Raw genomic sequence first — 25,774 nt, forward strand, 5'->3', positions numbered from 1 at the left:
CTCTACTAACTTTCCTACTCCAGTTTACAAGTCTAAACTTATAAGGAGCTTCATTTGTTTAGAAAATTCTCTCCAAGATTCATTCCTATCGTAGCATGCATCCGAATCCCTTTGGGAAACTGAATAACATTCCACTCTATGGCTCCACCGCGTTCTGTTTATTTGTGGGTTGATGGCTATAGGGTTTATTAAATGGCTTATAATAAACATTGGAGTCTGAGTATCCAGCTCACTGTTTTCAGTTCTTTGTGGTCCATGTCAAGGAACTGAGTTCCCAAGTTGTGGTACAATTATCCATGTAACGTTGTAGGCACATCACACTGCTTCCCACAATGGCTGCAGCATTTTACCTTCTCCTCAGTCACGTACACGGGCCCCGGGTTACCTCTGCCGTCACCCACACCTGTTTATTATGGCTTCACTTAGATCTTCCTAGTGACTAATAGTGTTAATGATTCATTACCCATTTGTATATATTTTCTCACTGGGCTTTCTGTCTTTGCCTTTTTGACAAAAACAAATCGTTGAGTTCTGAACGTTTTCAAATTGATTCTGAATATTAATCTTATCAGACACATATGTGATTTATAAATACTCACATTTTATAGCTGTCTTTTACTTTCCTGATAATAACGTTTAAGCACAAAACTTTCGATAAAGTATATAATATAACCAAAGTCTTTTTCTTTTGTTGCTTGGTTCTGTGAGAAACCATTATCAAATTCCAAGTAATACCAATTTATTTCTATTTGGCTCCTGAAATTTTTCAAGACTTATTTTTATTTTCTTTAATATTTTAAGGATATATTTCTCTACATGTTATGTGTATGAGTGCTTTGTCTACATGTATGTGTGTGCACTATGTATCTGGTACCCAGGAAAGCTAGAAGAGAGGATCAGGTGCCCTGGAACTGGAGTTATAGACAAGTGTGAGCTGCCAACTGGTATTGGGAATTAAACCCAAGTCCTCTTTTATTATTATTATTATTATTATTATTATTATTATTATTATTATTATTATTATTTTACTTTGCAAGGTTTTGCTTTGTTTGACAGCAGTTATGGGTTGAGGGGGCACACAGGCCTGACCCCCGTGTTCCGTTTGTCCATGTGAGGAGACCCACGGCAGTGCTGGTGGTCCTGGGGGACCAGCCAGAAGAGCTCAGCCGGAACCACTGGCTTCGAGGCTTTGTGTTCATTTCGCCTTCGGCCCCTTCTCGATAGGCTTCCCGATGTCCTTCCCCCGAGCTTGAGGCCGATGGCTCTCTCAATTTTGCCCAAAACCTGGTTATTCGGAATGGCCCGTCCACTTTCATAGTCTGCGATGACTTGCAGCTTTTCATTGATTTTCGTGGCCAGGTCCTCCTGTGTCAGGCCTTTGCTCTGCCGACCCCGCTGGATCACTTTGCCCACCTCCAGGGTCACCCTGTCGTGATGCAGCTCCTCTGTCTCCCGGTCTAGCTTGACTGTGTTTTTAGTGATGGAATGCTGCTTGTTCTGGCCAGCAGCCCATTTCTTGGATGTCTCCACATCTTCTCCTCGTCGCTGAGCTGCTAAGATGGCATGCTTAGACTTGGCGGGTGGGGCCCTTCTTGCGCAGCACAGCACCCTCGTGGTGTCCCAGTCGGTCCCTCCTGCTCGAGACCCCCCCCCCCTCCTCTTAAAGGGCAAGCAGTCTTAACCCTTGACAGTCTCTCCAGATTACTGCTCTCCTTCCCACTTCTGCCTTCTCCTGCTTCAAGGGTTTAGGTTCACAGAAACGTTTAGAGGAAGGTAAAATTTTCCCACATATTCCTGGCATCCTCCATTATCAAAACCCTCCCTCAGGTTACGTACACCATTTATGAACCCACACAGGACACCATAATTACCCAGGTTCCACAATGTACCCCAGGGATTACCTTTGCTGTTGTAATGTCTGCAGGTGTCTGGCATTTCATCCTTCTGTTTAAATCCCACAAAAAGCTTCAGTGTCTACAAAGAGTCCAGCGGCCGGGTTCTTAGTTCCCTCTGTTCATCCACTGCAAGGACGTCATGCACGTCAGTCAGGATCTAAGTTCTTTTATGTGCTGCAGTTGTCTCGGTATCATTTGTGAAACCAAGTATTTCCCTCATGGAATGAAACTGGCACCTATGTCTAAGGCGAGTGGCCATAGATGGTGGGTTTAATGTGGGAGCATTGATTCTCCTCTGTTTCTATTCCACCCATATGTTTATCAATATGTTAATACCTCCTTGGTTTGTGTATTGCATTCTTGATGGGAGTGTTAGGTAGAGAGAACTATGAGTCCTGTGTTACAGTTTAAATGTGAGATGTCCCTCATAGGCTCCTGTGTTTGGAGACTTAACACCCAGGTGGCAGTGCTGTTCTGGGAAGACACGGAACCTGGGGAAGGACACAGGGCTGCTACTGACAGAGGTGGGTCATGCCCATGGGCCTTTAAAGGTGACACCCATTTCTGCTTCCTGCCCTTGCTCCGTGTATCTTGGTCCTTGACAGAGTTAAGGTTCCTTAAACAAAGAGATAGAGTTTTTTTCCTCAAGTTAAGATAGGTTTTTTTTTTTTTTATCTTTTAAGGTTATTTTGGCTACTGCTGGCCATTTGAAATTTTTACTATCAGCTTCCCCATGTCCTCAGTAGTTGGGATACTGAAAATAATGGCAGGGACTTGGATGGGTACAGATGACCGCAGCATCGCATCTTCTAGTCCATGAGCACAAGATGTCTTTGTATTTTTCCCCCCAAAATGTTTGCAGTTTTCTTTTAAGCCTTTTATGTCTTTGGTTGAATATTTGTTGGGTTTTTTCTTTCTTTTTTGTTTTGCTTTTTAGGACAGGGTTTCTCTGTGTAGCCCTGGCTGTTCTGGAACTCTCTGTAGACCAGGCTAGGCTCAGACTCAGATCCACCTGCTTCTGCCTCCTGAGTGCATCACAAAGACCTGGGTCTCTCATTAAATTTATTGGCAGGCAATTGTTTTTAATGATATGTTTGTAAACTGAATTGATTTTTTTAAATGTGGGTTTTTTATTGTTTTTTTCTGGCACATAGAAACATACCTAATTTTTGTGTGTTGATTTTATAAGCTCTAATCTCTCCACTGAAGACACAGGAAAGCTGATACTGAAAAGTATAGACATTTTCAAGTGGTCCACAGTAGCCAAAATAATCTTGAGAAATTCTTTAGAACCTTGAAGAAGTTTACTTTTTCCTTTTCAATTTGATTTCCTTCTTCTCCTTGTCTAATTTCTCTGCCTAGAATCTCTGGTGCAGAACGCAGAGGTGAAGGCAGACAGCCTTGTCTTGAAGGGAAACTGGGAAATCTAAAAGGGAAAGGTGTTTAGCCTTTCACTATTGAACCTAATGTCACCTGTATGTCCCACAAATGGCTCTTAACACTTCGAAGAAGCTTTATATAAACTCCAGTTTTGTGAATTATTTTTAAATCTTGAAACCATATTGAATTTTACCAAATGCCTTTTGCATCAAATGAGATGATCATGTGTTTCCTTTCATTTGTCCTGTTAGTTTTAGATTTTTTAGGTGGCATTCAAAGTGATGATCCAGTTATGACATTTTCATTTATATTACAGCTCACTAAGCTGTTCCTAACCTCCCACACTTCCTTCCCCTCCACCACATCCTTGATGCCCTACTAACTTAATAAATCTAATATACTGATCATCTTAAACATTTTAAATTAAAAACTTTTAGAACTTTCAACCACCTTTGTTCTTGTTGGGCAATTCTGGCACAGTGCCTAATCCTTCTAATATGTCATATGATGTCATCTGCTAGCGTTAGGTTGAGATTGTTGCATTTACATTTTTGAAAGATATTTGTCTATAACTATCTTGTGTTTTCTTAGCCTCGCGATCCACGTAATGGTGGATTTTTTTCAAGTCAAGATGGGTTTCCTCCTCTTCTTCCTCTTCCTCCTCCTCCTCCCTTCCTCCTTGTTTTACAAGAGTTTGTAAAGAACTGTTACTGATTCTTCTTAAGCATGCAATAGAATTCACTAGTGAACCTGTATGGCCCCGACTCCTTTATTGGGAGGCCTTGATTCAATCTTTGGTGACAAATTTGTAGAGATTGTCTGTTTCTTTGTATGTCAGTTTGGATAATTTATGTTTCTAGGAATGTGTCCAATTCATTTAGCTAACCCATCTGATTTGTTGGTAAACACTGTTCCTGGTATTCACGTATAAAATTTCATTTCTGTAAAACTAGTACTAATTTCTCCACTCCTGTTCCTGACTTCACTCTTTTGCGTCCTGTTTCCCCCTTTCCTGTCTCAGTAGACTTGTGGAAAGTCGTCAGCTACCTATCAAGTTGACTGTTTGTCTGCTTGTCGGCTTCACGAATCTCCCTCTAATCTTTGCTCTTTCCTTCCTCCTTCAGGCTTTGCAGATGAGAGTTAGTGTTCACTTCTCGTGGCGTGTGGTGTATGCCCTCAAGTCGTGAAGGTGCTTTGTCCACTGATGTGCGGGCCCTTGGACTGTACAGTTGCCTGTAAGCTCTGCCTTTGATGGGTTCTTACATTTGGCGTGCTGTTTCTTTTTTCAACCATTTCTGAGTATTTCCCCATTCCCCTTTTGATTTCTTCTTTGACTCTGCTGTGGTTTGAAAACAGGTGGTTAATTTCACACACTTGTAATTTTTCCATTATTCCACCATGCTCTGGGTTTCTAGCTGTGGTTTCATTCCACTGTGGTTGGCATAGACCTGGTCTATCTTGGAGAATGTTTCGTGTGTGTGTGTGTGTGTGAAGAAAGCATATTGTGTATTTGTTAGGTGATCTGTGTGACTGTTAGATTTAGTTGGTTTTTCCTGATTTTTAAGTTCTCTGCTAAGCCACCTTCTGTCTGATTGCTATGCCTATTACTTAAGTGGGGTATTGAAGTGTCCAATTATTGACTATTTGTTCCTTTGTTGTATCAGTTTCCTGTGAGGGGCCTGATGCTACTATGTATTCAGATGCTAAATGCTGGCCCCAAAGTTCTGTTTCCCCCACAAGCAGATCTTATGTACACCAAGTGATGCTATGTAAACCTTGCTCCCCAGTTTAAAGTCATTGTTACATAAAAAAAAGTGGCTACAGCTAATCATTCCGGAGAATAGAATTAGGTAGAGTTTCTGTTACTGGGCTGGGGGTTGCAGGTAGGGACCACAAGGAAGAAGGAGAAGGAGGTGGAGGGAACAGGAGGTTTCCATTAGATGTGATGGACCAAGAGCTTGTCTCCAGGAGAAATGAACTCTGAGGACAGGCTAATGGAACGGAGTCCCGGAAAGGCTCAAACAGCACACAACATATGGCTGGCATGGAAGTTACAACAGCTCACGACCTGCGCAATCTAGGTTTACAGCTTGTAAATAAAATACCTGGATTTTGTGTCTTTTATATAGACTAGCTAGACTAAATAAATTCTTTTTACAGATGGTAGTCAACGTGGTAGGCATAGAACCCAAACCTTTTAATTTTATATTCAGTTATTAGACAGAGTCCTGGGTAAAAGATGGTTTTGACTCAGGCCACATACATTTTAGAGGCACTCCGTTAAGAGAAGGCTTTTCTGCTCTATGGTCACTTTTGGATTGGAGTTTTTCATTGCACTTCCCAGAACTGTGGCCCAAGGATGCAACTGTCACCTGCCAAGGAAAAAACACACCATGTCCAGTAGCTAGCTGGTCAAATCAAAGAGTAAAGAGAGGCTCCAACTAAGGGGCCAGAGTTTACCACTATGTATATATATTGGTCTGAGGATCCTACAGCCACACAAAAGGACAATAAAAAAACTTTTTTGTCAAAGCTAAAAATCCCCAAATTTTTAAACTGGGTATAAAATTTTATAGGAAGAGATATCTTCTTGTCTCTGAAGGAAGAAGAGAGTTAGGAAGAAAATACTTTCTAAGTTAAAATTTTTTTTAAAAGACACAATGTTACAGGACATCTGGATTATATATACATTTGCTATACTTGACAACATAAAAATAATTATTTTTCAGAATAATTACAATTTTATATATCCTTTTAAAGAGAGATGAAAATAAGACAGTATTGGAAAAAGAAAAGACTGAGAAATTAGATACTAGTTTGGAGACTGTCTTAGTCAGGGTTTCTATTCCTGCACAAACATCATGACCAAGAAGCAATGTGGGGGAGGAAAGGGTTTATTCAGCTTACACTTCCACATTGCTGTTCATCACCAAAGGAAGTCAGGACTGGAACTCAAGCAGGTCAGGAAGCAGGAGCTGATGCAGAGGCTATGGGGGGATGTCATTTACTGGCTTGCTTCCTCTGGCTTGCTTAGGTTGCTTTCTTATAGATCCCAGGTCTACCAGCCCAGGGATGGCACCACCCACAATGGGTTGGGCCCTTCCTCCTTGATCACTAGTTGAGAAAATGCCTTACAGCTGGATCTCATGGAGGAATTTCCTCAACTGAGGCTCCTTTCTCTGTGATAACTCCAGCTTATATCAAGTTGACACAAAACCAGCCAGTACAGAGACTATAGAACAGAGATTGGATAATTCTTTGAATCAAAATACGAAACCTTCAAATGAATTCAATCTGGGACTTATGGATACTACCTTAGAACAATGTCATACAATGAGATTCGTGATTAATTTTATAGTTTGGAGAGTTGAGATACAGACATGAGTTGATGCACTTGCTACTGATGCATATTCAGAATTCCAATGGGTCTTGAATTACGAAAAGGATGATTCTAAGATTTCACAGTTATTAGAAATGGTGACTGTCTTTAGAATGCCTTTGATGACCAAAACTAATGATTCTCAGGCATATGTAGTCATTAGAATACAACAATTTTAAATACATTATGGCAAAAGGCTGTTCCTGAGATAGCTTACCATCCTACAGGTCAAGCCATTATGGAGAGATCTAACAAAAATTTAAGAGAGGTGTTTGCAGAACAAAAGGAGGATTAAAAAAATCACCCAGGGTTACATTAAATGATGTTTAGTTGACTTTCAATATTTTAAAAGTTAATAAAGCAAGTAACACAGCTGTTTAAAAAAACAAAACACTGAATGTTCGAAAGTACTGCTGAGTTATATCAGCATATGGAAATCTTGATTCCAAAATAGGAAAAAAAAAGGCGGGGGATGGAGGTATGAGGTAGGACACCATTGTGAACGCAGAGGAACAGAAGTGAGTATATACATCAGTATATTTCCTGCCTTTGAAAGGGGTGAGACTAAATAACTGCTCAGTGCTGCCTTGATTTCCAAACATTCTTCAACAAAAGAAAGAAAGAAGGAATATGGTAGAGAAAGAGGGAGGGAGAGAAAGAAGAAAAAAAGATAGAAAAAAATATTGCTGATTGATTACAAATATTCACCCTGTAAACCCAATATCACTACATGTAAATATCAGAAAACTGAAATGGAGGGACAGTGTACAAAGCATATTAAGGTCTCCATAAACAAAGTATAGGTATCTCTCAAAGACACTTTGCCTTCTAGGACCTGTGATTATTTCTTCCTTTCTACTCCCACTCCTCTGCTGAACGTGGGTTTTAATCCATGACGTGTCTGCAATGAATCACATATAGGAAAGGGGAGAGGCAAACTTACCTCTGGGAAACTGGCAAACACTGGTCTGTCCAGTTGCCAAGGACAACATCACTGTGATGAGTCACTTTGAAAGAAAGTACTCCCAGGGTGTTACAATGAGACTGACACCACTCCTATGTTCTCCTCCCCAAACCCTGCAAACCTAATATAACCACAAGTAAATATCAGGGAAAACCAAATTGAGGAACAGTGTACAAATACCTGACCAATAGGTCTCACAATTGTCAAGGTTATGAAAAAACACAGTCTGAAATTTTCTCACAGACCAGAAGAGGCATCTAAGAGTGATGATGGCATTGTTCATCTTATGATCCGGAAACAAAGAAAAGGCATTCATGAGAAACCTAATAAAATCTAAATAAGGAATGCCATTCCCTTAGTAAGGATGAACTACTGGATGGTTCCAAGTTTTGGAAGCATATCATTATATTACTTATTTGTTTCATTGTTATGATCAAGATAAGCAACTTAAGGGAGGATGGGTTTATTGTGGGTCAGTTTGAAGGTATAGTCCCTCATGATGATAAAGGCACAGAGGCAGTAGTAGTTCTGAGCTATGGCATCAGGGCATGAGGCTCACATCTGGAAAAATTAGTAATCAGAAACCATACAAAAAATAGGGCAGAGATGTAGACCTCAAGACCCCTAGCAACCCAGTCCCTCCAAGTTGGCCCTACAATCTGAAGACTACAAAACTCAAAACAATGTCACTAGGTGGGCACACAGTCCACACAATGAGAAATTCACAGCAGCAGGCATGTGAAATGTCTGGTCAGAGCCAGAAGGTGGAAGGCAGAAAAACGTGAATCCTGGTCTCAACGTGCCGTCTCCTTAGCAGTCAGTCTGGTACCATATCCCGAAGAATGGATGGTACCACCCGCATTTAGGGTTGGTCTTCCCAATTAACTCAACTGAGAAACTCCCTCATAGACATGTTTACATGTTTATCTCCTAGGTGTATTTCCTGTCTTTGAAAGGGGTGTGACGATTAATATTAACCACCTTCTAATTTCTTTACTTCCTGAAAGATTTTATCTCAGGGTGCCCTGTTCCTCTCCATGGGTGAATTATGTCTTTGTCCTTGTTGGATTTATTTTGCTTGTGCTGTTTTGTTGTCAACTTAAAACAAGCCAGAATTATCTGAGAAGGACAAGAATAGGTGAGTCTATGGGGCATCTTCTTGATTTATGGTTGATGTGGGAATGGGAAAGCCCAGTCAACATGGAGTGGTACCACCCAAGGCAGACAGTCCTGAGTTGTATAAGAAAGCAGACTGAGCAATTTAGCAAATAGCATTTTCCCGTGGGTTGTACTCTTGTTCCTGCCAAAGGGATTCTGCCTAGAGTTCCTTTCCTGACTTCCCTCAGTGACAGAGTTAGTTGCCTGCTGTCTGAGTCAGGGTTCTATCCCTGCACAAAACATCATGACCAAGAAGCAAGTTGGGGAGGAAAGGGTTTATTCACCTTACACTTCCACATTGCTGTTCATCACCAAAGGAAGTTAGGACTGGAACCCAAGCAGGTCAGAAAGCAGGAGCTGATGCAGAGGCCCTGGAGGGATGTTACTTACTGGCTTGCTTCCCCTGGCTTGCTCATCCTGCTTTCTTATAGAACCCAGGTCTACCAGCCCAGGGATGGCACCACCCACAATGGACTGGGCCCTCCCCCCTTGATCATTAGTTGAGAAAATGCCTTACAGCTGGATCTCATGGAGGCATTTCCTCAACTGAGGCTCCTTTCTCTGTGACAACTCCAGCTTGTGTCAAGTTGACACCAAACAAGCCAGTACACTTGCTAAGTGTCAGATGACATAAACTCTTTCTTCCCCAAGATTCTTTTGGTCATGGTGTTTTTATCACAGCAATAGAAACCCTAACTAACAAGGTCTGTCTTTATGAAATTAGGAAATATCAGGCATCCAACTCTTTGTTTCTTTTTCAAGATCTTTTGGCTATCCTGGGACCCTTGAGATTTTGCATAAATTTTAGGATGCATATTTATATTTCTGAAAAAATTATAATTTTCAAGGGACAGGATTTAATCTGTGGATCACTTTTGGTAATACCGCTTTTTATGTTAGCCAATCTTTTGCTTCTGTAAAAACAACAACAACAACAAAGACCCCCCCCCAAAAAAAAAAACAAAACAAAACAAAACAAAAACCCTGAAACCAACAATAGCAACAAGAAAGATTTTAAAGGAGGGAAAATTTATTTCAGCTTACGGTTTCAAAAGTTTTAACCCAACAATACAGTTGCTATAGGCCTGTCTTGAGCTAAAACATCATAGCGGAGAAAGCATGACAGAACAAAGATGCTTACCATATGAGTCCAAAAAGCAGAGAAAGGGAAAGAGAGACAGAAAGAGAAAGGAGTTGGTGTCAAAAGACACATTCAAAGGCAGGGCCCCAATGATATAATCATTGATGGATAGAGTTGGTGTCAACAGAATACAGTTGTCTCTCAGAAGTACTACCAGCTAGTAGGGCTTTTGGAGGGAGAGAAAAATATCCTAACAATATTAAGTCATAGTCCACAAAGATGGATGCCTCTCCATTTATTTAGCTCATAAATAGAATGAGGATTTATGGCTTCTTTGGAAACTCAGTTGTGTCATGAAATTTCATGAAAGCTGTCTGCTGAGAGGATGTTCTGCTGAGGCAGACATTTAGAGGACATGTGATGTCTGCAAAAAGTATAAATATAACCTAACAGACAGTGAATGATGCTCTTGCATTGGTACGCCTTGCAACACTAATCTTTGCTTATCATGACCCAGGCTCTCTTTCAGAGCAGCAAGTTCTCTTAACCACTGAGCAATCTCTCTCAGCCCTTGTATGTTGACTTTTAGATATTACTGATTGTATGTTTGTTCTAGCTCTGTGTTAGAACCTGTTTGGTCATGACATGTAATTGTTTAACAGTGCTATTAAATTTGTTTAGTTATTAATTTTAGGGCTATTTGTTTCTGTCCCCATCATAGATATCCTATAGTTTTCATAAAGTATTGCTGTCAGGCCTTGGGATTCTTAAAGTAGTAGCATTATGAAATGATTAGAACTCCTTTCCAATTTTCAAGACAGATTAGACAATGATTGATAATGTCTCTTAAATTGGGCAGAATATGTCAGTGAAGGCACCCCATGTTTTTCTTCAGTGGGTACTTTCATAGGTATTTCACTGCTGGTTCAGAGCGTTTCTTTATGATTCATTCTTGGAAGGCCTTGTGTGTGTGGGTGCTTGTCCATTCATCTAGGTTGTCCAACTTGAGGTCTTGTCATAGCTCTCTTTTATAATCTTTCATGTTTCTGCAGAATGGGCCTCAATAGCCCTGTTGGCATTTTTTGATTTTAGTAATCTGAGACAATTTTCTTGTGTTCTTAGTCAATCTAGTCAAACTTTTGTTTTTGATTTTTGTTGTTGTTGTTTTTGTTGTTGATGATGATCTTTTTGAAGAGCCAACTTTTGGCTCCCCTGGTTTTCTGTATTGTTTTTCTATTCTTTGTTTCATTTATCTCTACTATAATCTTTATTATTTCCTTCCTTCTGCTGGCTTTGGGGTTAGTTTGTTCTTCTTTTTCTAGTTCCTTAAAGTATAAATTTAGGTTGTTGATTTGAGATCTTTCTCAATCTAAGCATTTATAGCTATAACTTTCCCATTCAGCAGGATTTTCGCTGCATCCTGTAAACTTGGACGTTGTACTCTAATCGCTCTTGACATTTCCTGTTTCATTGGCTTTCTTCAGAGTGTGCAGCTTAGTGTGCACGTATTTGTGAAGTCTGCAGTTTCCCTTTTGTTTTTGAAGGAATGGCAACAGTGTAGGGGATCAAACCCAGGGCTTCTCGTAAGCTAGGTAAGAGTACAGCCATTGAGCTGTGCCCTCACCACTTCTTCCTTTATGAAGTCTAACCTCTAGTGTGTCCAGAGAAGACTGTTGAATCTTTTCAAATATACAGAAAGTCTTTCGGTGACATAACATACAGCTTATCTTAGAGAGTATCACGGATGCCTTTGAGGAATATATGTACTCCATTGTTGTGAGGTGAAGTATTTTATACATCAACTGTTGGATCACAGTGATGCTTGACCCTGAATGCCCTAGCCTCGCCATTGAAGTATTTGGCAATCACTGTAGAACATTATTCCTCTCCCACAGCAGCTCACATTTGCATCAGAACTTTGGAGACTCTGCAAATGTTTGATATGGTTGTCATATACAAACTGTGATCAATATGGAATTCTCTTTTCGTCTTGTAACCTTGGTTTGTATGCTATTGGTATATTTCTCCCAGATTTCTTTTGGTTATTACTTATATGAAACATATGATTCATCATTTTATTATCAGTATTTTCTGTTTCTTTGAATCTAAAGTGTAGATACAATACAATTGGATCCTATTTAAAATCTATCACACTCTGTTTTAGCATTCAAGAGATAAGTCTATACTAAAAAGTTTTCTGAGAAAAGACATTTTTAGCCACTTATTCATTTTTATGGGGTTTCTAGTTTTTTCCTTGCCTTATTTTGGGTTATTTGTACATAAATGCTATAGTGATATTTTGTACCTACCATGATCTTACATTCAGTAACTCTAATGTTTAACAGTTAGATTTGAATCTACACCTGTGTACACTCGAAGGCATTCATCTCTGGCTCCAGCTTTAAGTTACTAAGGTTAGAAACCAGGCAGAACAGTCGCACACAATGTTTTTCTTCCTGTGTGTTTGTCTATTGGGTTGATCAGAAAATTGAAAGGGGAATATAAAAAGCAACATTAACTTATACTAGCTTTAAAAATGAAAATTCCAGGTCAGAACGCAACACTCCTTCACAGAAACATACCAGTGTGAAGGTAAGAGTGGCTTGTCGAGAAACAGGAATGAAGGAAGCACATTCTGATGTCTCACTACTGCTCTACTGTACCCCTGCCCTTCACTCACAACACCGAACCCCCCAGAAGTGAGTGGTTGTCAGTGGAATAAGCAGGAAACAGGAAGCTTTATGACTAGTGTTACTAGTGAAAAACCTTAGGAATACACAACAGTTCTTGGTATATTCATCAATATGAAGTCTTCAGAATGTCACATTAACTATTGTCATCAAACAAGTTGTGATGAAAACACTGATTTTCTAAAATCAGTAAACATATTCCAAAATAATTTGGACAAATCGTTGTTACATAGCATTCTATTAGTCATGACCATCATGTACAAAAATAAACCATACTATGGCATGCATGGTTTACATGTATTTGTTTATATACTTTTTACTTTGGAACTTTCACATGTTGAAATATACTTACAATACCTAACATACTGATCCTGTTCACTTAACAAACCAGGGAGTCATCAGGTTTGGTTGCCATTTTTCATATTCCTGGGATTTACCGGGAGATGTAGTTTCTGCTACTGCCCGGAACCAGGAGACAATGGCTTTACACATCCATAATCCCAAGAAAACACCCAGACTCGAAATTTGAAATCTATTTTCTATCTTATACCCATGACCATTGCATCACGATAGAAAAAAACATCAAGTTGAACCAGTGTCCATTAGGAATTATGGGAAACAAGGATCGTTTTTCTCACTCTACAATGTAAAAAGCCAGGTGGTGAGATGTCTCAGCTTGCTGCCGAGCCTCATAGCATGAGTTTAACCCTGTAGAAAAGAGAAAACAGACCCTCTACAAGTTGTCCTTTGATCTCTACATGAATGCTGTGGCATGTATTCACCTATTCACAACCACACAAACACAAAGTAACATATGAATATAATAAAGTAAGAGTAAAATTTGAATGAACCACATAATTATATCTTCTTTAAGCTATTAGAAACCTAAAGTAAGAGGGTACAGGAAGAGCCTGTCTAAGGAAAGACAGGACCTTCTGGGAATGATCTGATATTTCCTATTTATGGTGTGTTTGCTGGGACATAACCTCCCTACAATTCAAGGATCATCGTTACTTAGAACTCTTTTAAATTTATTTCTTTATACATAGAAATTTCAGTAATGATGTAAAAAAATAGAACTTCAAGCTTGTGAAATGAAATTAGTCTTGCAAAGTTCATAGGTTTCTGTCTTATATAAAATATGAATTAGCTGAGATTATATTATATTGAAAATATGAATTATGTATCTCTTATAATAAGTAAAATATCAATACTCTGGAGACAAGTTTTTATCTGATAATATAACCACACAGATGAGGGAATTTGGAGAGGATAGGGAGCCATCTTTCAAAGACTCTGCGTCTCTCGGGACTATCTAGTGGCCAGAGTTGGGATAATAAGAACCACTACACATCCAAATTGGGATGGATGATGGGGTTGATTATTCAAAGCTAAGATACTATAAACCCATCCTCAGATCATTCATCCATCACACATGGGAATCATCGAATTATTGTTCCAACGGATTACATCATATGGTTTACTGCCTCAATCTTTACCATTAATTTAAGCTTTCAATGTTCAAACACTGGGCCTCCTACATGACTTGATGATCTGTCCTATGGTGGCACTTGGGAGCTTTGTCTTCTAGCAGGTCTCACAGTCACATTGGGACCCAGCTGGTGACACTGAAAAGCACTGTGTCCACAGGTTCCTCATTGAGAAGCACTCCATCCCCTCTCCCACCTTGGGTTAATGTTGGGATGGCTCACTACCTCTCCCGTGAGGAGCATCATATTCACCTTTTGCTCTTGCCTGATTTCCCCTCAACCCTCTTAGATTGTTAGGAACTAAAATAGCAACTGTAAAGGATCTAGTAGTTTAGAGTACAAAACTGTGAGACCTTGAAGATACAGAGAAACAATGTCACATTGTATCAAGTCCTACCTCAAAGACCTTATTTTACCTTAATTACCTTGATAATTCTGAATCCAATCTCAAATGTGAGCAAACTCTGAGGTACTGGTTAAGAATTTCAATCCATGAATTCAAAGGCATGCATCAGCTCAGTCATGATGTCCCTCAACTCCAGCTCCTCCTGGGCTCCAACCCATCCATGCTTTCTCTTCTCCCTGTGGACCTGATAATTGGCAACTACTGTTCATGGCTCCCGGTAGCTGAAGCCTTTGACTTCTTGGGTTCCATCAAGCATGGCCCACCAGTCATTAAGTAGATCTTCTCTAAAGTTTCCTGACCTCTCTGGGTGGGTTTACTTTCCCACCCCGATGATGTAATGTGCCTTTCTTGCTGCATTCCAACGCTTAGTGATGCAACTGAGTTCTTGATTTTTCCCATGGGGCTAGGAGTTCATTAGAAGTCAAACACGATGTTTACCCTCAGTATCTTTAGGTCAAGTTGTCTCTGCTCTATGCAGGTAATCAATATTTATGATATAACTTCCTCACTGACTAAGGCAGTCTTATCTGCCCTAGCCTGGCACTCCTGACCTCACTGACAAGACTACAGAAGTTGAGTTTAGAGTCTAAAGGCTCTGTCATGTGTCAGACTTTGACGCTTTACTTGCTGTAAAACTGGAAGTGGGGGAATTTCTGAGGAGGGGCTGCTGATGGGGTGAGAGGCTGGGACAACAAACATTTTCTGATTCTTCATCCTTTGTGTGGCCTTTTCACGTTGTACTACAATGGCCACCTGGTTTAGAGTAGGATGTGTTGATCCATAAAGGCTTTCTGGCTCTACAACTTGGTTTCTGTTAATGTTTGCAAAGGTGGATTTGATGATTTAGCTCATGACTTCCAAAAGCTAAGTGTTGGATAAAAGGTTTCTCTTCAGACATTTGAACATTACCAATTCCCACCTGTATAATAAGTGGCCTTTACTGTCTACATTTGTGACTGCTCTAAAGTCCATAGGCTTTTCTTTTCATTTGTTTCCTTCCTTCCTTCCTTCCTTCCTTCCTTCCTTCCTTCCTTCCTTCCTTCCTACCTTCCTTCCTACCTTCCTTCCTTCCTTCCCCTTCAAGACAAAGCTTCTCTGTGTGACTCTGGCTTTCCTAGAACTCTATAGACAAGGGTGACCTTGGACTCAGAGATCTCTGCCTGCCTCTGCCTCCAAAGTGCTGGGACTAAAGGCTTGCAAAATAAAACCCAAATGGGTGAGGATAAGGGGCCCACACCATCAGCCCTAACTTCTAAGCAAGTGCATATTCTGTACGGCTATTATTCTTCCTGCTTATGACACCTGCCCCACTCCCTTCATTGTAGTCCCCATGGGAAAAGATCATCAGAGGCCTGCAATCTCCAGCATTCAACACGAGGAAAGGACAATCTCATATTTCTGATCCCAAGTCACCAGAGTTGTTGAACTTGGAACACATACCAGAGTGTCTGAAATTTTCCTGCTTAGGAAGACAAAAAAAACAGGGTCTTCGGAGAGGCTTCGAAGCTCGGTAACCTCAAGGTACATGAGGCTGTATAGGAATGAATTGTGTGCACGCCCTTCTTTCCAGTAAGTACACTTATCAATGGCTGTGTGCTAAGCATGGGGGCTGTTCTGTTTTTATTTTCATATCTTTAGACTCTGGTCCAAAAGACAGCAGGTTCTTGGTAAATATTGGTTGGCTGAATATTAAAGATCCTCAGTGACTGAGATAGACACTGTGCCCGGGGCATCTGACACCAAGTCTGAGAGTGAACTGTGGGCAGCAGACAGTGAAGGGGCTTCACAGAAACATGATTAATTGAGGTATTTATGTGTTAACCCACCACACTCTGGCACTCTGAAAGTGTGTAGGAGACTGCCGATCTCCTTTTCGAGTTGTCCTTTTAAGCACTATAATCTCAATTTGACATCATTTAGGCTCCTGACCTCTCTCATGCTGACTCTGTGGTGGTTTTCTAGATCAAACATTCTAATGAAATCAGACAATATTGGCTTACTTTGAGGAAGATCGCAATACATTTCTCTCCAACAACAAATACTGGCTTTTCTAAGCGGGTCAGTTTTTCCTTTCCAGAAAGCCCAAGAGGCCCCAGGAGCGTGTTCAAGGCCAGTGTCCTGCACTGAGCAGTCATTACAGACACCTACTGACTTCCCACATTTTACAGGCGAGGTTTTTACATGCAAGTGTTAAATGATAACTTAGTTTTATTCGAATTTAAAGAAAATCCCCATAGATTTGCTTTAGGGTGCTTACCAAAACACACCACAGAAATAAAGTGTTCTTTATTGCTCAGGACCAAAGCAGATCATGGGACATTGGATTTTCAGTTTAAAAATCAGGAAATTGTTTGTAAAAACCAGAATTTACCAGTGACCTCAGAGTGCAGATGCTTTATATCAAATAAAAGAGCCAAATTATCTCCTCTTTGCAGCTGATAGTTAAACACAGTATAAAGGGTAATCTTGCTGCCAGGGATCAGCTTAAGCATGGAGTGGGTTTCTGAGAGAAGGGGTGACTAAGAGCAGTGGAAAAAATGACTGGAAGTCAAATCATGGATCCAAACTGATAGCCTAGGTTCTGCCGAGATGGCTTTCCAGACTCTCCCTCTCCTCCTCCCTCTCCCTTCCCCTCACTCTCCCCCTCCTCTCTTCTCCTCCCTTTCCTCCTACCCCTCTCTCTCCCCTTCCCTCCTTCTCCCCCTTCCCCCCTCCTCTTCCTCTTTTCCTCCCTTTCCTCTTACCACTCCCTTTTCCCCTCTCCCTCTCCCTTCCCCTCCCCTCCCCCTCCTTCTCCCTTCCCCTCCCCTTCCCCTCCTCTTTCACTCCTCTTCCCTCTCCTCCCCCACCCCATGTCTCTCTTTCTCTCCCTCTCCCTCCCTTCTTCCCCTTCTCTCCCCTCCTTCCTCCTCCATTTCTGTGACCAAAAGTCAGAAAAGCTGCTATAAAAATTATTAGATCTTCTGACCAAGACAGAGATCCTGTTAAGAAAAGCAAAGCAAAACAAAAACAAATGTTGAAATGTTGCCTTCCAAAGATCTTCAGGCAGCTCTGATCTCCTTAGAGACAAATTCTAAAGAACTGCTATCTTTTTTGGCTAGCTCATCTCTTGAAGAACAAAAGCCCAATTTTTTACATTTACATACCAATCCAGATTTACTTATTTATTTATTTATTCCAGATTTTCCTTTGATTATTTTATGAATCACCATCCCGTTAGCCACACTAGTGGCTATCTCTGTTCCTTTAGACTCAGGAAGCCCCTCATAATTCACACTGCATCCTTATGTTTTGCATGTTCAGAAATTATATATATATATATATATAATATTCAATATATATATATATAATATTCAATATATATATATATATATATATATATATATATATATATATATATATATATTGAACTCATGTGTTTAGAGCTCTTTCCCTTAGCTGTAGACCTGAAGGTCCTAGTGTTTACCACTAGTGTTTGTGCAGACATTAGCCACACCTTTACCTCCAGGACTCAGGCTGTTCGATTATCATGGAATCATTAACGTTAACAAAGAGGACATACCTTGGAGGAATGTGAAAAGATGTATATTATTACATAAACAAGCCTTACTCCCACAGAAGCCAGTGATGTCTCCTGGAAACTCACACCAGGGTCCTGTCCCATATCACTCTGTCCCCACCAGGCCCACACTGGGCTTGGCACCTTGCAAACAAAAACCACATTTACGTATCCACAAATACCCATCTATGTATCCATAGGCAGGGATTATGTATCTGTAAAGAAATACTGAAGGAGCAGTAAGGGGTTATTTGTGTACTAGTGTGGAAGGACATTTAATATCCACCCAGATGGCAGGTGCCCTGTTTAAAATGTTAGCCCTGTCCACCCCTTCACTAGACATCACACTTCCGTTACCATGTGGCAACTGCACACATTGAAGTCAACACTTCTACTGCCCCTCAAGTGTAGGGTTGCTATCAATCAAGCATAAAGTAAACTTCTTTTTGTAGCAAGAGGCAGCTGCCTGAGATGGCATGAGAAAAATACCAGCAATGCCAAGGGCTGCAGCTGTTCTCTTAGTTGTTACAAACAGTGCAAAATAGGCGGTATTTGTCTAACATTTCCCCATCTCTGTGATGGGGAAAGATCCGGCATACCTCCTTAGTCATGGACCAGGCCTTCTTCCTGTCACCCCCTCTACCTGCATTCTTCCCCTCATTTGGGCTACCCTTTGACCCCTTAGAAAGCAGTACTGGGAACTATTACTTCAAAGTTGCAGAGTTTGTGTCTGGAGAGAGGTTGGAAGGAAGGGAAGGAGGGGGGGGGTATCTCACTCACATCACTTTGGAGAGATCTCATATCACCTTGGAGACAAGATATACTTTTATTTGAGAAAAATCTCCCCCAAGACCCATGAATGACATGAGAGAGAAAAAAAGTCCCTTTGTGTTTTGAGTTGAGTAGAGGAGTTAAGGCTATTACTAGACTGAATATAAACGTCCAAGTCCTGCTCAGTTGCACAGTCTCAGAGCAGGGGCAACTTAACCTGGCTAAGAGCCTCACAATATTCTTGGGTGTTTTGGAAAGTCCCAGGGAGGGGGGCAACTGCAGCTTGTCCCTAGGTGACCTGGCCAAGAACCATACAGAACAATGCCACACTGTCCCCACCAGGGCCATGCCAGGCTCAGCATGCCACTCCACCTCTCTTGGCCTTAAGAAATACCCAGGAGGCTCACCAGCTCTGCCCCCTTCAGTGTCTAGACACAGTCTCTAGATCCTTATCAACCCTTGTTCAAACGGACCATGGAAGCTGCAATGTGTGGGAGAGTGGAATAGCCCCTAAGTGTTCCGGGTCAGGGACTCTGTCCATTGGCACTTCCTTGCACCCGACAGGCAGCTACCTCTCTGATACCCACTTCTGCTTCTCAGATGCCTAAGGGACACCTTTGTTAGAGTGGTTCTAGGCGGGGCACACTGCCTTAGCCACCTTGTGCTTGTCTGATGGATGTAATTTTGAAACTCCTCCCGAAAGAAGGGCCTGAGCTTTGCTTGGCTCATTAAAACAAACAAACACATACTCTACATGAAACCAAACTCGAATTGGGAACGAAGGCACGTGCACGCACAGCCTGGATTGGGGCTAGAGAGGGAGGAGGGGCTTTCCTGAGAGAATGGGATGTCCCAGGAGAAATTACACTCACCAAAACGGGGAAGTCCATTTAATATGAAAAAAACACCTGTCATTATCTGCATCAGGTTTTACCTTTGTTAATAGTTATATCTGGTTTGACTAAGTCAGTCATCATCAAAGTTGTATAAATTGGAGAAACTCATCACATAGTGAACAGACCTGATTGATCAGTGAACAAATTATCCACTATCCATTATCCACTATGATACCCTTGTGGTTTTGTTTGTTTGTTTCAGAGTAATGCCTATTTTAAAGGATGAAGCCCAAAGACACGTTCTTCCTCAGAACAATGACCAGTAAGTAACTCATGCCTCCTTGAAAAGCACCTCTCACTACCACAGTACGAGTTGCATTGAGTTTTTCAGATCTTTGTCACACCTCTGTAACCTTTCTCAAGAAAAGCTGCTGCACAGAGAATTAAGCAAGTGAGACCTGAGGTCTGTCTGAGAAACAGGGGATTAGCACTGATATTTCTTATACCTCCATCAGGACCTGAGAAGATTGTGGCAAAGAGTACACCATTGCTCTGAGACTTTTCCAAAACACCCAGTTTTGAAAAAGTAAACAAGGACACAATTTACTGGCTGACAGCCACAAGGTCTCATAGAAAAGTTCAAATACGCATCATCATCAGCCCAAATCCCCTCATCCAATTAACCTAAGGGTCACTGTAACCCACCAATGAGACACCACCACCCCATGCTGTTGCTGAAATTTTCCCTCAGAACTGTATAAAAATTGTGTGCTTTGAAACCTCGGGGTCGTCTCTGTCCCACTTGCAGAACAACCCCAGTATACTGGACTTATTGATTAATTAAACCTCTTTCCTATTGCATTGGTGTCTCAGTCTATCTGTGTCTCTGTAGGAGTGGAAACCCCGATCAATGGGCCATTCAGGTCCAACAGTTCTTGCCCCTGGGAAAGGGCCCTGGTGTGAGCCTCCAGGAGTATTGATGGCTGCTGTAGGCATAAGGCTTATTTTTGTAATGATGTGCATGTTTTTACATTCCTTTAAGAAATGTCCTCCCTGTTAAGGTTAATGATGCCGCCATGATAATCCAAGACAGCAGAATTCCAGGGTGTGAAAGTGTGGCTAATGTTTCAGCAAAATAGGACCTTCAGGACAGCCCTTAAGGCTATAATATATATATACATATATACATATATATACATACATATATCTATATATATATATAATATGTCAAAATATATGTAATTTCTCAACTATGCAAAATAAAAGGATGTGATATGAGTTATGAGGATTCCTGAATCTAAAGAACAGAGGCAGCTACACTATGAGCTAGAAAGATACAAAGGTAGAAACCTTTCTAAGTTCAAAGTCAGCCCAGGATAGAGTGAGGTTTTTGGTGTGGTAGAAATGGTAATTTTAGAGCAGGGTCCCACCCAACTAGTTCAACAAAGACAGACAGATCTTTCAATTGTTTTGCAAGGTTCAGATAAAAAGGCAAGCTTGGTATCTCTTAAGGATCAGAAGCCTGGGGGCCTGGAGATGACCATCCATACGATAAAGAGATCTCTTAGAATAGCAAGCATGCAGAATATGGACAGAGACCTCTCCAGAGAGAAGGCAGAACAGAGAGAAGCCGACTGGAGAAGCTGTGTCAGGCAGAACAGATTGATTCCAAGATTTGACTTTGTGTCACTCTTTCCGCGGCTCCCAAACACAGCTTCTCTCAGAGCCCCTCTTCATGCCGAGGCTGGACCCTGGCAGTGGTAGCAGAAGGGAAGGTCGGTAGTAGAGGAAGGCTCGAGCTGTATCACCAGTCCTGTCCTGTCAAACACCAAGATAAAGTCAAATATTCTGCAGGGGCTGGGACGACATAGTTGTTTGGGAACAGAGTTACAGACCACCAAAAAGGTTTCATTTAAACATTTTAAAGAAACAAATTTGTCGTTACAGGATCTTTCTGGGTGGGCATAGAGAAGTATTTAGGTGAATGAAAATAACCATAAAACAATATCCAAGATGGAAGTGACCAGGCCAGGCAGTCTCTTACCCAACAGAATATCAAGAAGTAGAGCCCTAGAAAACAGGGGGGCATGGAGGGGTGGAGCCCAGCAATGCAGAAAAGCACCCTTGGGAGATTAGCACTTTCCTCCCTAGTCCTTCTCCCTCCTCTTCTCTCTTCCCTACCTTTCTATCCCCTTCCCTGGCTTTCCCTCCTTACTACCCCTCTCCACTTCTCTTTTAAAGTCACATTGTACCTGTTTTTGTTTTCTAAATGGGAGTCAATAGGAGTTGGGTCAGTCCTAGTTCAATGAGCCATCACACATACAAATGATAGTGCTTTAGGAAAAATACAAGAGACAGGGTTGAGTGTGGCAATGCACACACATCAACCCAGCACTTGAGAAGCAGAAGCAGGAAATTGTTGATAGCCTTGGGTATAGAGAACCATCCAGATTAGCTTGGTGTACATAGCAAGACCATGCCTCAAATAAAGAGAAAGTGAAAGGGAAGAGGAAGAAAGGGTTGGAAGGACAAGAAGAAAGATAGAGAGCTTCAGAGTTGCATTGGTCATAGTGTCTTATCATAGCAACAGAAAAATCTCTAAGACAGAGAATTTCTTATCTGTGTTTCTTTCCTTATCTGATGCATAGATTTTCTCAGATTGAGAACTATTTTGTATGCCAGGTGCCACACCGAACAACAACTTTTCTTAGGATGGCGGTATAAGTCAGTGGTCGAGTATGCTTGAGGCCCTGGCTTCAATCATCAGCACCAAAATGAATAAATAAGCAGACAAACAACTGCTCTTTGTCACGGGCTGGCTGTGCTGACAATACCTGGCATGTATAGGAACTGGAGGTTCTGTCTTTCCATGACATTGGTTTAGAATCTTCTTACAATTTCCCCTCAATGCTCTGCCTGCTTCACCTGGGAGCCAGGGTGGCCTTTCTCTGAAGCACACTGCAGGTGTGAAGCTCTGAGATCTGAGCTCTCTGAGACTCTTGTCAGAAAGAAGGAGGCATATTCAGAAGGCTGGTTGAGGGCAGGGAGCAGGCAGCCTTCCTTCTGAAGGATGAGGTCATCCTCCACGGAGGCCAACCCTGTGGCAAGGCTATCCTATAGGTTCCAAGGCCTTAAGTAGTCATCTGAGCCTCTCCTTCTTCTGCACAGAGCTGCAGAAACAGAGAAAACAATCCGTGCTTCTGAATTCTGGGCTCTGCCTTGTGTCTTCTTCCTACACTCAAGTGTCTGCCTTTCCTTCCAGTCAAGCTTTGGCCAAGGCATATCGCATAACTGCTCATTTGGGTCATGGGTTCAAGTCCTAGGATGAAGGTAGGGGCTGAGACGGGACAAACTCTTGTTAAGGAAGTCTCACAACCAGCCAATCAATCGACCGATCATTCTGTCACTAGACTCTTGACTTTCGATTCGAGTCATCTTTTCTTTTACTCCTCTTCTCAAAAATGAAATCTGAGGATCTGAGGATTAGTGTTCTAGAAAGAGCCAAGTCAAATGCAGGCAGGATGAGTGCTAACTCTGAGTGTCAAGAGTCAGGAATGAGGAACTGTGAGCTCATGCTCTAAGCTATAATAGTAATAGTAATAACAATAGAAACAGAAGAATAGGCTCAGAAACAAGTGTCCCAGGAGGTGGCACAAGGAAAAACATGATTTGCGCTTGTCACTTACGGGTGTAGACCAACCTATGAACTGATTGTGCTGGAGAAGTCACCTTTCTACTGAAAACAACAGCCTAAGGAGAAGAGGAATAAACTCAGGACTGTTGCTTTTTAAACACACAGTCTACTGAACACACGAGGAGAAGGCTGAGAAATTGGCTCGTCTTGTCCAAGATCTTTCTAAGTGTTGGGGACAGAGCTGACCGTGGAATTTCCCCGCTAGAGTCCATTAACTGCGTCGGTCCTGAACAGCAGGTATAATTATATAATGGCACTATGGTACAGAGGGAGAAGGGCAGGCTGCCCGGGTGATTAGGAGGAAAAAGACCTGAGGAGACAGGGCAGGAACAGTCCTGTAACAGGAGCAGAAGCAGCCCAGAGTCTTGTCCTGCAGGCAGGACACAAGGCACACACACGGAGGAGGGGTGATGTGTTTTATTGCCCAGGACACAAATGCACAGGGAGAGCAACGAACAGGTGGAGTCAACAGGCTCTTCCCAAACATTTTTAGCACTCTAAGTTTTAAAAATACATTTCTTCACATGTGTTTGCTTACTATTCTCTCTCTCTCTCTCTCTCTCTCTCTCTCTCTCTCTCTCTCTCTCTCTCTGTGTGTGTGTGTGTGTGTGTGTGTGTACAGTCACTGGCATGGTCAGAGGACAACTTACAGAGCTTGGTTTTCCCCACTGTGTAGCTGTCAAGGACTGCATTCAGATCATCTGGCTTGGCAACAAGAAGTAACTTTAGCAGTGAGGCCAGCTCAACAGCATTTTGTTTTCTGGCGTGTTTGTTTTTGTTTGTTTTTAGAACCACCCTACTAGTTTCTCAGCCAAGAACCCATCAATTTTGTTTTCATGTTTAGTCTATTTTATGCTAGTTGCTGCCCCAGTTATATGGCTAAGTAGTTATTAAGACAGGAAGACCTCTTTCAGGGAATTACTAGCTTATGAGATAGGCAATATTAAGCAATTAAGTATGATTTCTGATCCTAAGTGTATGAAAAAATATGACTCAGTAATGCTATAGGTACCTGGAGTGTCTCTTATAGACTGTGTGATTTAGTTGAGAGAAGACCTCAAAAAAGCTATGCAAAGAACTGGGGGCTGAGGAGTCAGTAGCACAGGACCCTGTTCAAGATCAAGCCCAGGATGTCTAAGAAAAAATAGAGCAGCCCCTGGGGCTGATTCCAGGACGTGGGAGGGTGGTCTGCGGCCAGCAGAACTGGGCTTGAAGCATGGCATATTTTTACTCAACAAGTACTAGCATGTACTGTGTATAGGGCATCGTCAAGAATAAAAAATAGAAATGTTGGTTCTCAACCTTCCTAAAGCTGTGAGTCCTCATAACTTGGTGATCCCCCCAACCATAAAATTATTTTCTTTGCTATTTCAAAACTGTAATTTCTCTGGTTATGAACAATAATGTAGGTATCTGTGTTTTCTGATGGTTTTAGGTGACCCCTGTGAAAGGGTTAGTTGAATCCCCAGCTCTAGCTGAAGAATTTTGTGCCTATAAAGGAAATTAAAATTTTACGGAGGATGACAGATGGCCCTCAAATAATTGTATTACATGCTAGAATGCATGTACATTCTTGACAAAACCACAATGCAGGTTTGGGGAGGGCTGTTTCTGGGGGCAGTCATTGCAACACACTCCCCCGAAGAAGACCATTTAGAGCCGCCAGCCAGTTGCATTTCTCTCCGAGACCAGGGTCATGTCTCCGCAGAAGTGAGTCACCTAGCCCACCTTTCCCAGAGCGTCCTCCTTCTCGGTCTGGGCTGGGTGGGGCAGGACCACAGGAATCCCCCCGCCTAAAACTGTTGGCTCAGAAAACCCAGACAGGGGAGCCCCCAGCCCAGGTTCTAACACCTGATTCACCCAGGGAGTCAAGGCCTGAGGCACTGCCGGTAACTGGCACCAGGCTAGCCCCAGGGGAAACTGTCTTTAGGGACCTGGGGACCCCCTACTACCGCGACCCACTCCACTCCTGGCGCGCTTGCGCAAACCGCAGGTTTGGCGTCTCCTGCTCGTGCGCGAGAGCGAGCGCGTGCGCGCTGGGCGTCCGGCCGCGGGGCGAGGGCCGCTCGCCCCGACGTGCGCAGGGCCGGACAGCCATGCGGCGTCCCGGGTGGAGCGCGCTGCGAGCACCGCCCTGGCGCCGCCTCCTGCCGCCCCGCCCGCCCGTCCGGCTGCGTGCGGTCTCCTCCCGCGAGCGCCGAGCGGCGAGCCGGACGCGGCCATGGGGAGTGGGATGAGCCAGGTAACGTCCGGTCCCGGCCGCACCCTCTGTCTGCAGCTTCCGCAGCCCTGACCCGCACTGCGTGCCCTTTGAGGGCCGGGACCCATGCTGGATATGGTCTGTCTCCCTCCCTTGAGACCGGGCCTCTTGACGTCTGCCACCCACAGCATTGGTGAACAGGACCAGATGGGCGGCTTCTGTAATTTCCTCTTTTCCCCAGATTTGTGTGCGTGTGCACAGATAAGCCGCT

The 25,774-nt window shown here is 42.3% G+C and overlaps 1 protein-coding gene and 1 pseudogene across 4 annotated transcripts in view; one reads left to right on the top strand and one right to left on the bottom strand.

The window, feature by feature from the left end:
- Positions 1–1,038: 1,038 nt before the first annotated feature.
- LOC308422102 (endothelial differentiation-related factor 1-like) lies at positions 1,039–25,401 on the bottom strand (annotated as a pseudogene). Its single transcript has 2 exons — positions 25,256–25,401; positions 1,039–1,634 (listed from the first exon to the last, which is right to left on the bottom strand). The product of its transcript is annotated as an endothelial differentiation-related factor 1-like (transcript).
- Positions 25,361–25,774, top strand: part of DUSP22 (dual specificity phosphatase 22) — a 49,728-nt gene continuing 49,314 nt past the window's right edge. For all 3 annotated transcript variants that reach the window (XM_080917741.1, XM_080917742.1, XM_080917743.1), the window contains exon 1: positions 25,361–25,545. In XM_080917741.1, coding sequence (XP_080773867.1) covers positions 25,525–25,545 — 21 coding nt within the window. In that variant the 5' untranslated portion in view covers positions 25,361–25,524. The remainder of the gene's footprint in view (positions 25,546–25,774) is intronic.

This window comes from Micromys minutus (genome assembly GCF_963924665.1).
Source record: "Micromys minutus genome assembly, chromosome: 6".
Taxonomy (NCBI): domain Eukaryota; kingdom Metazoa; phylum Chordata; class Mammalia; order Rodentia; family Muridae; genus Micromys; species Micromys minutus.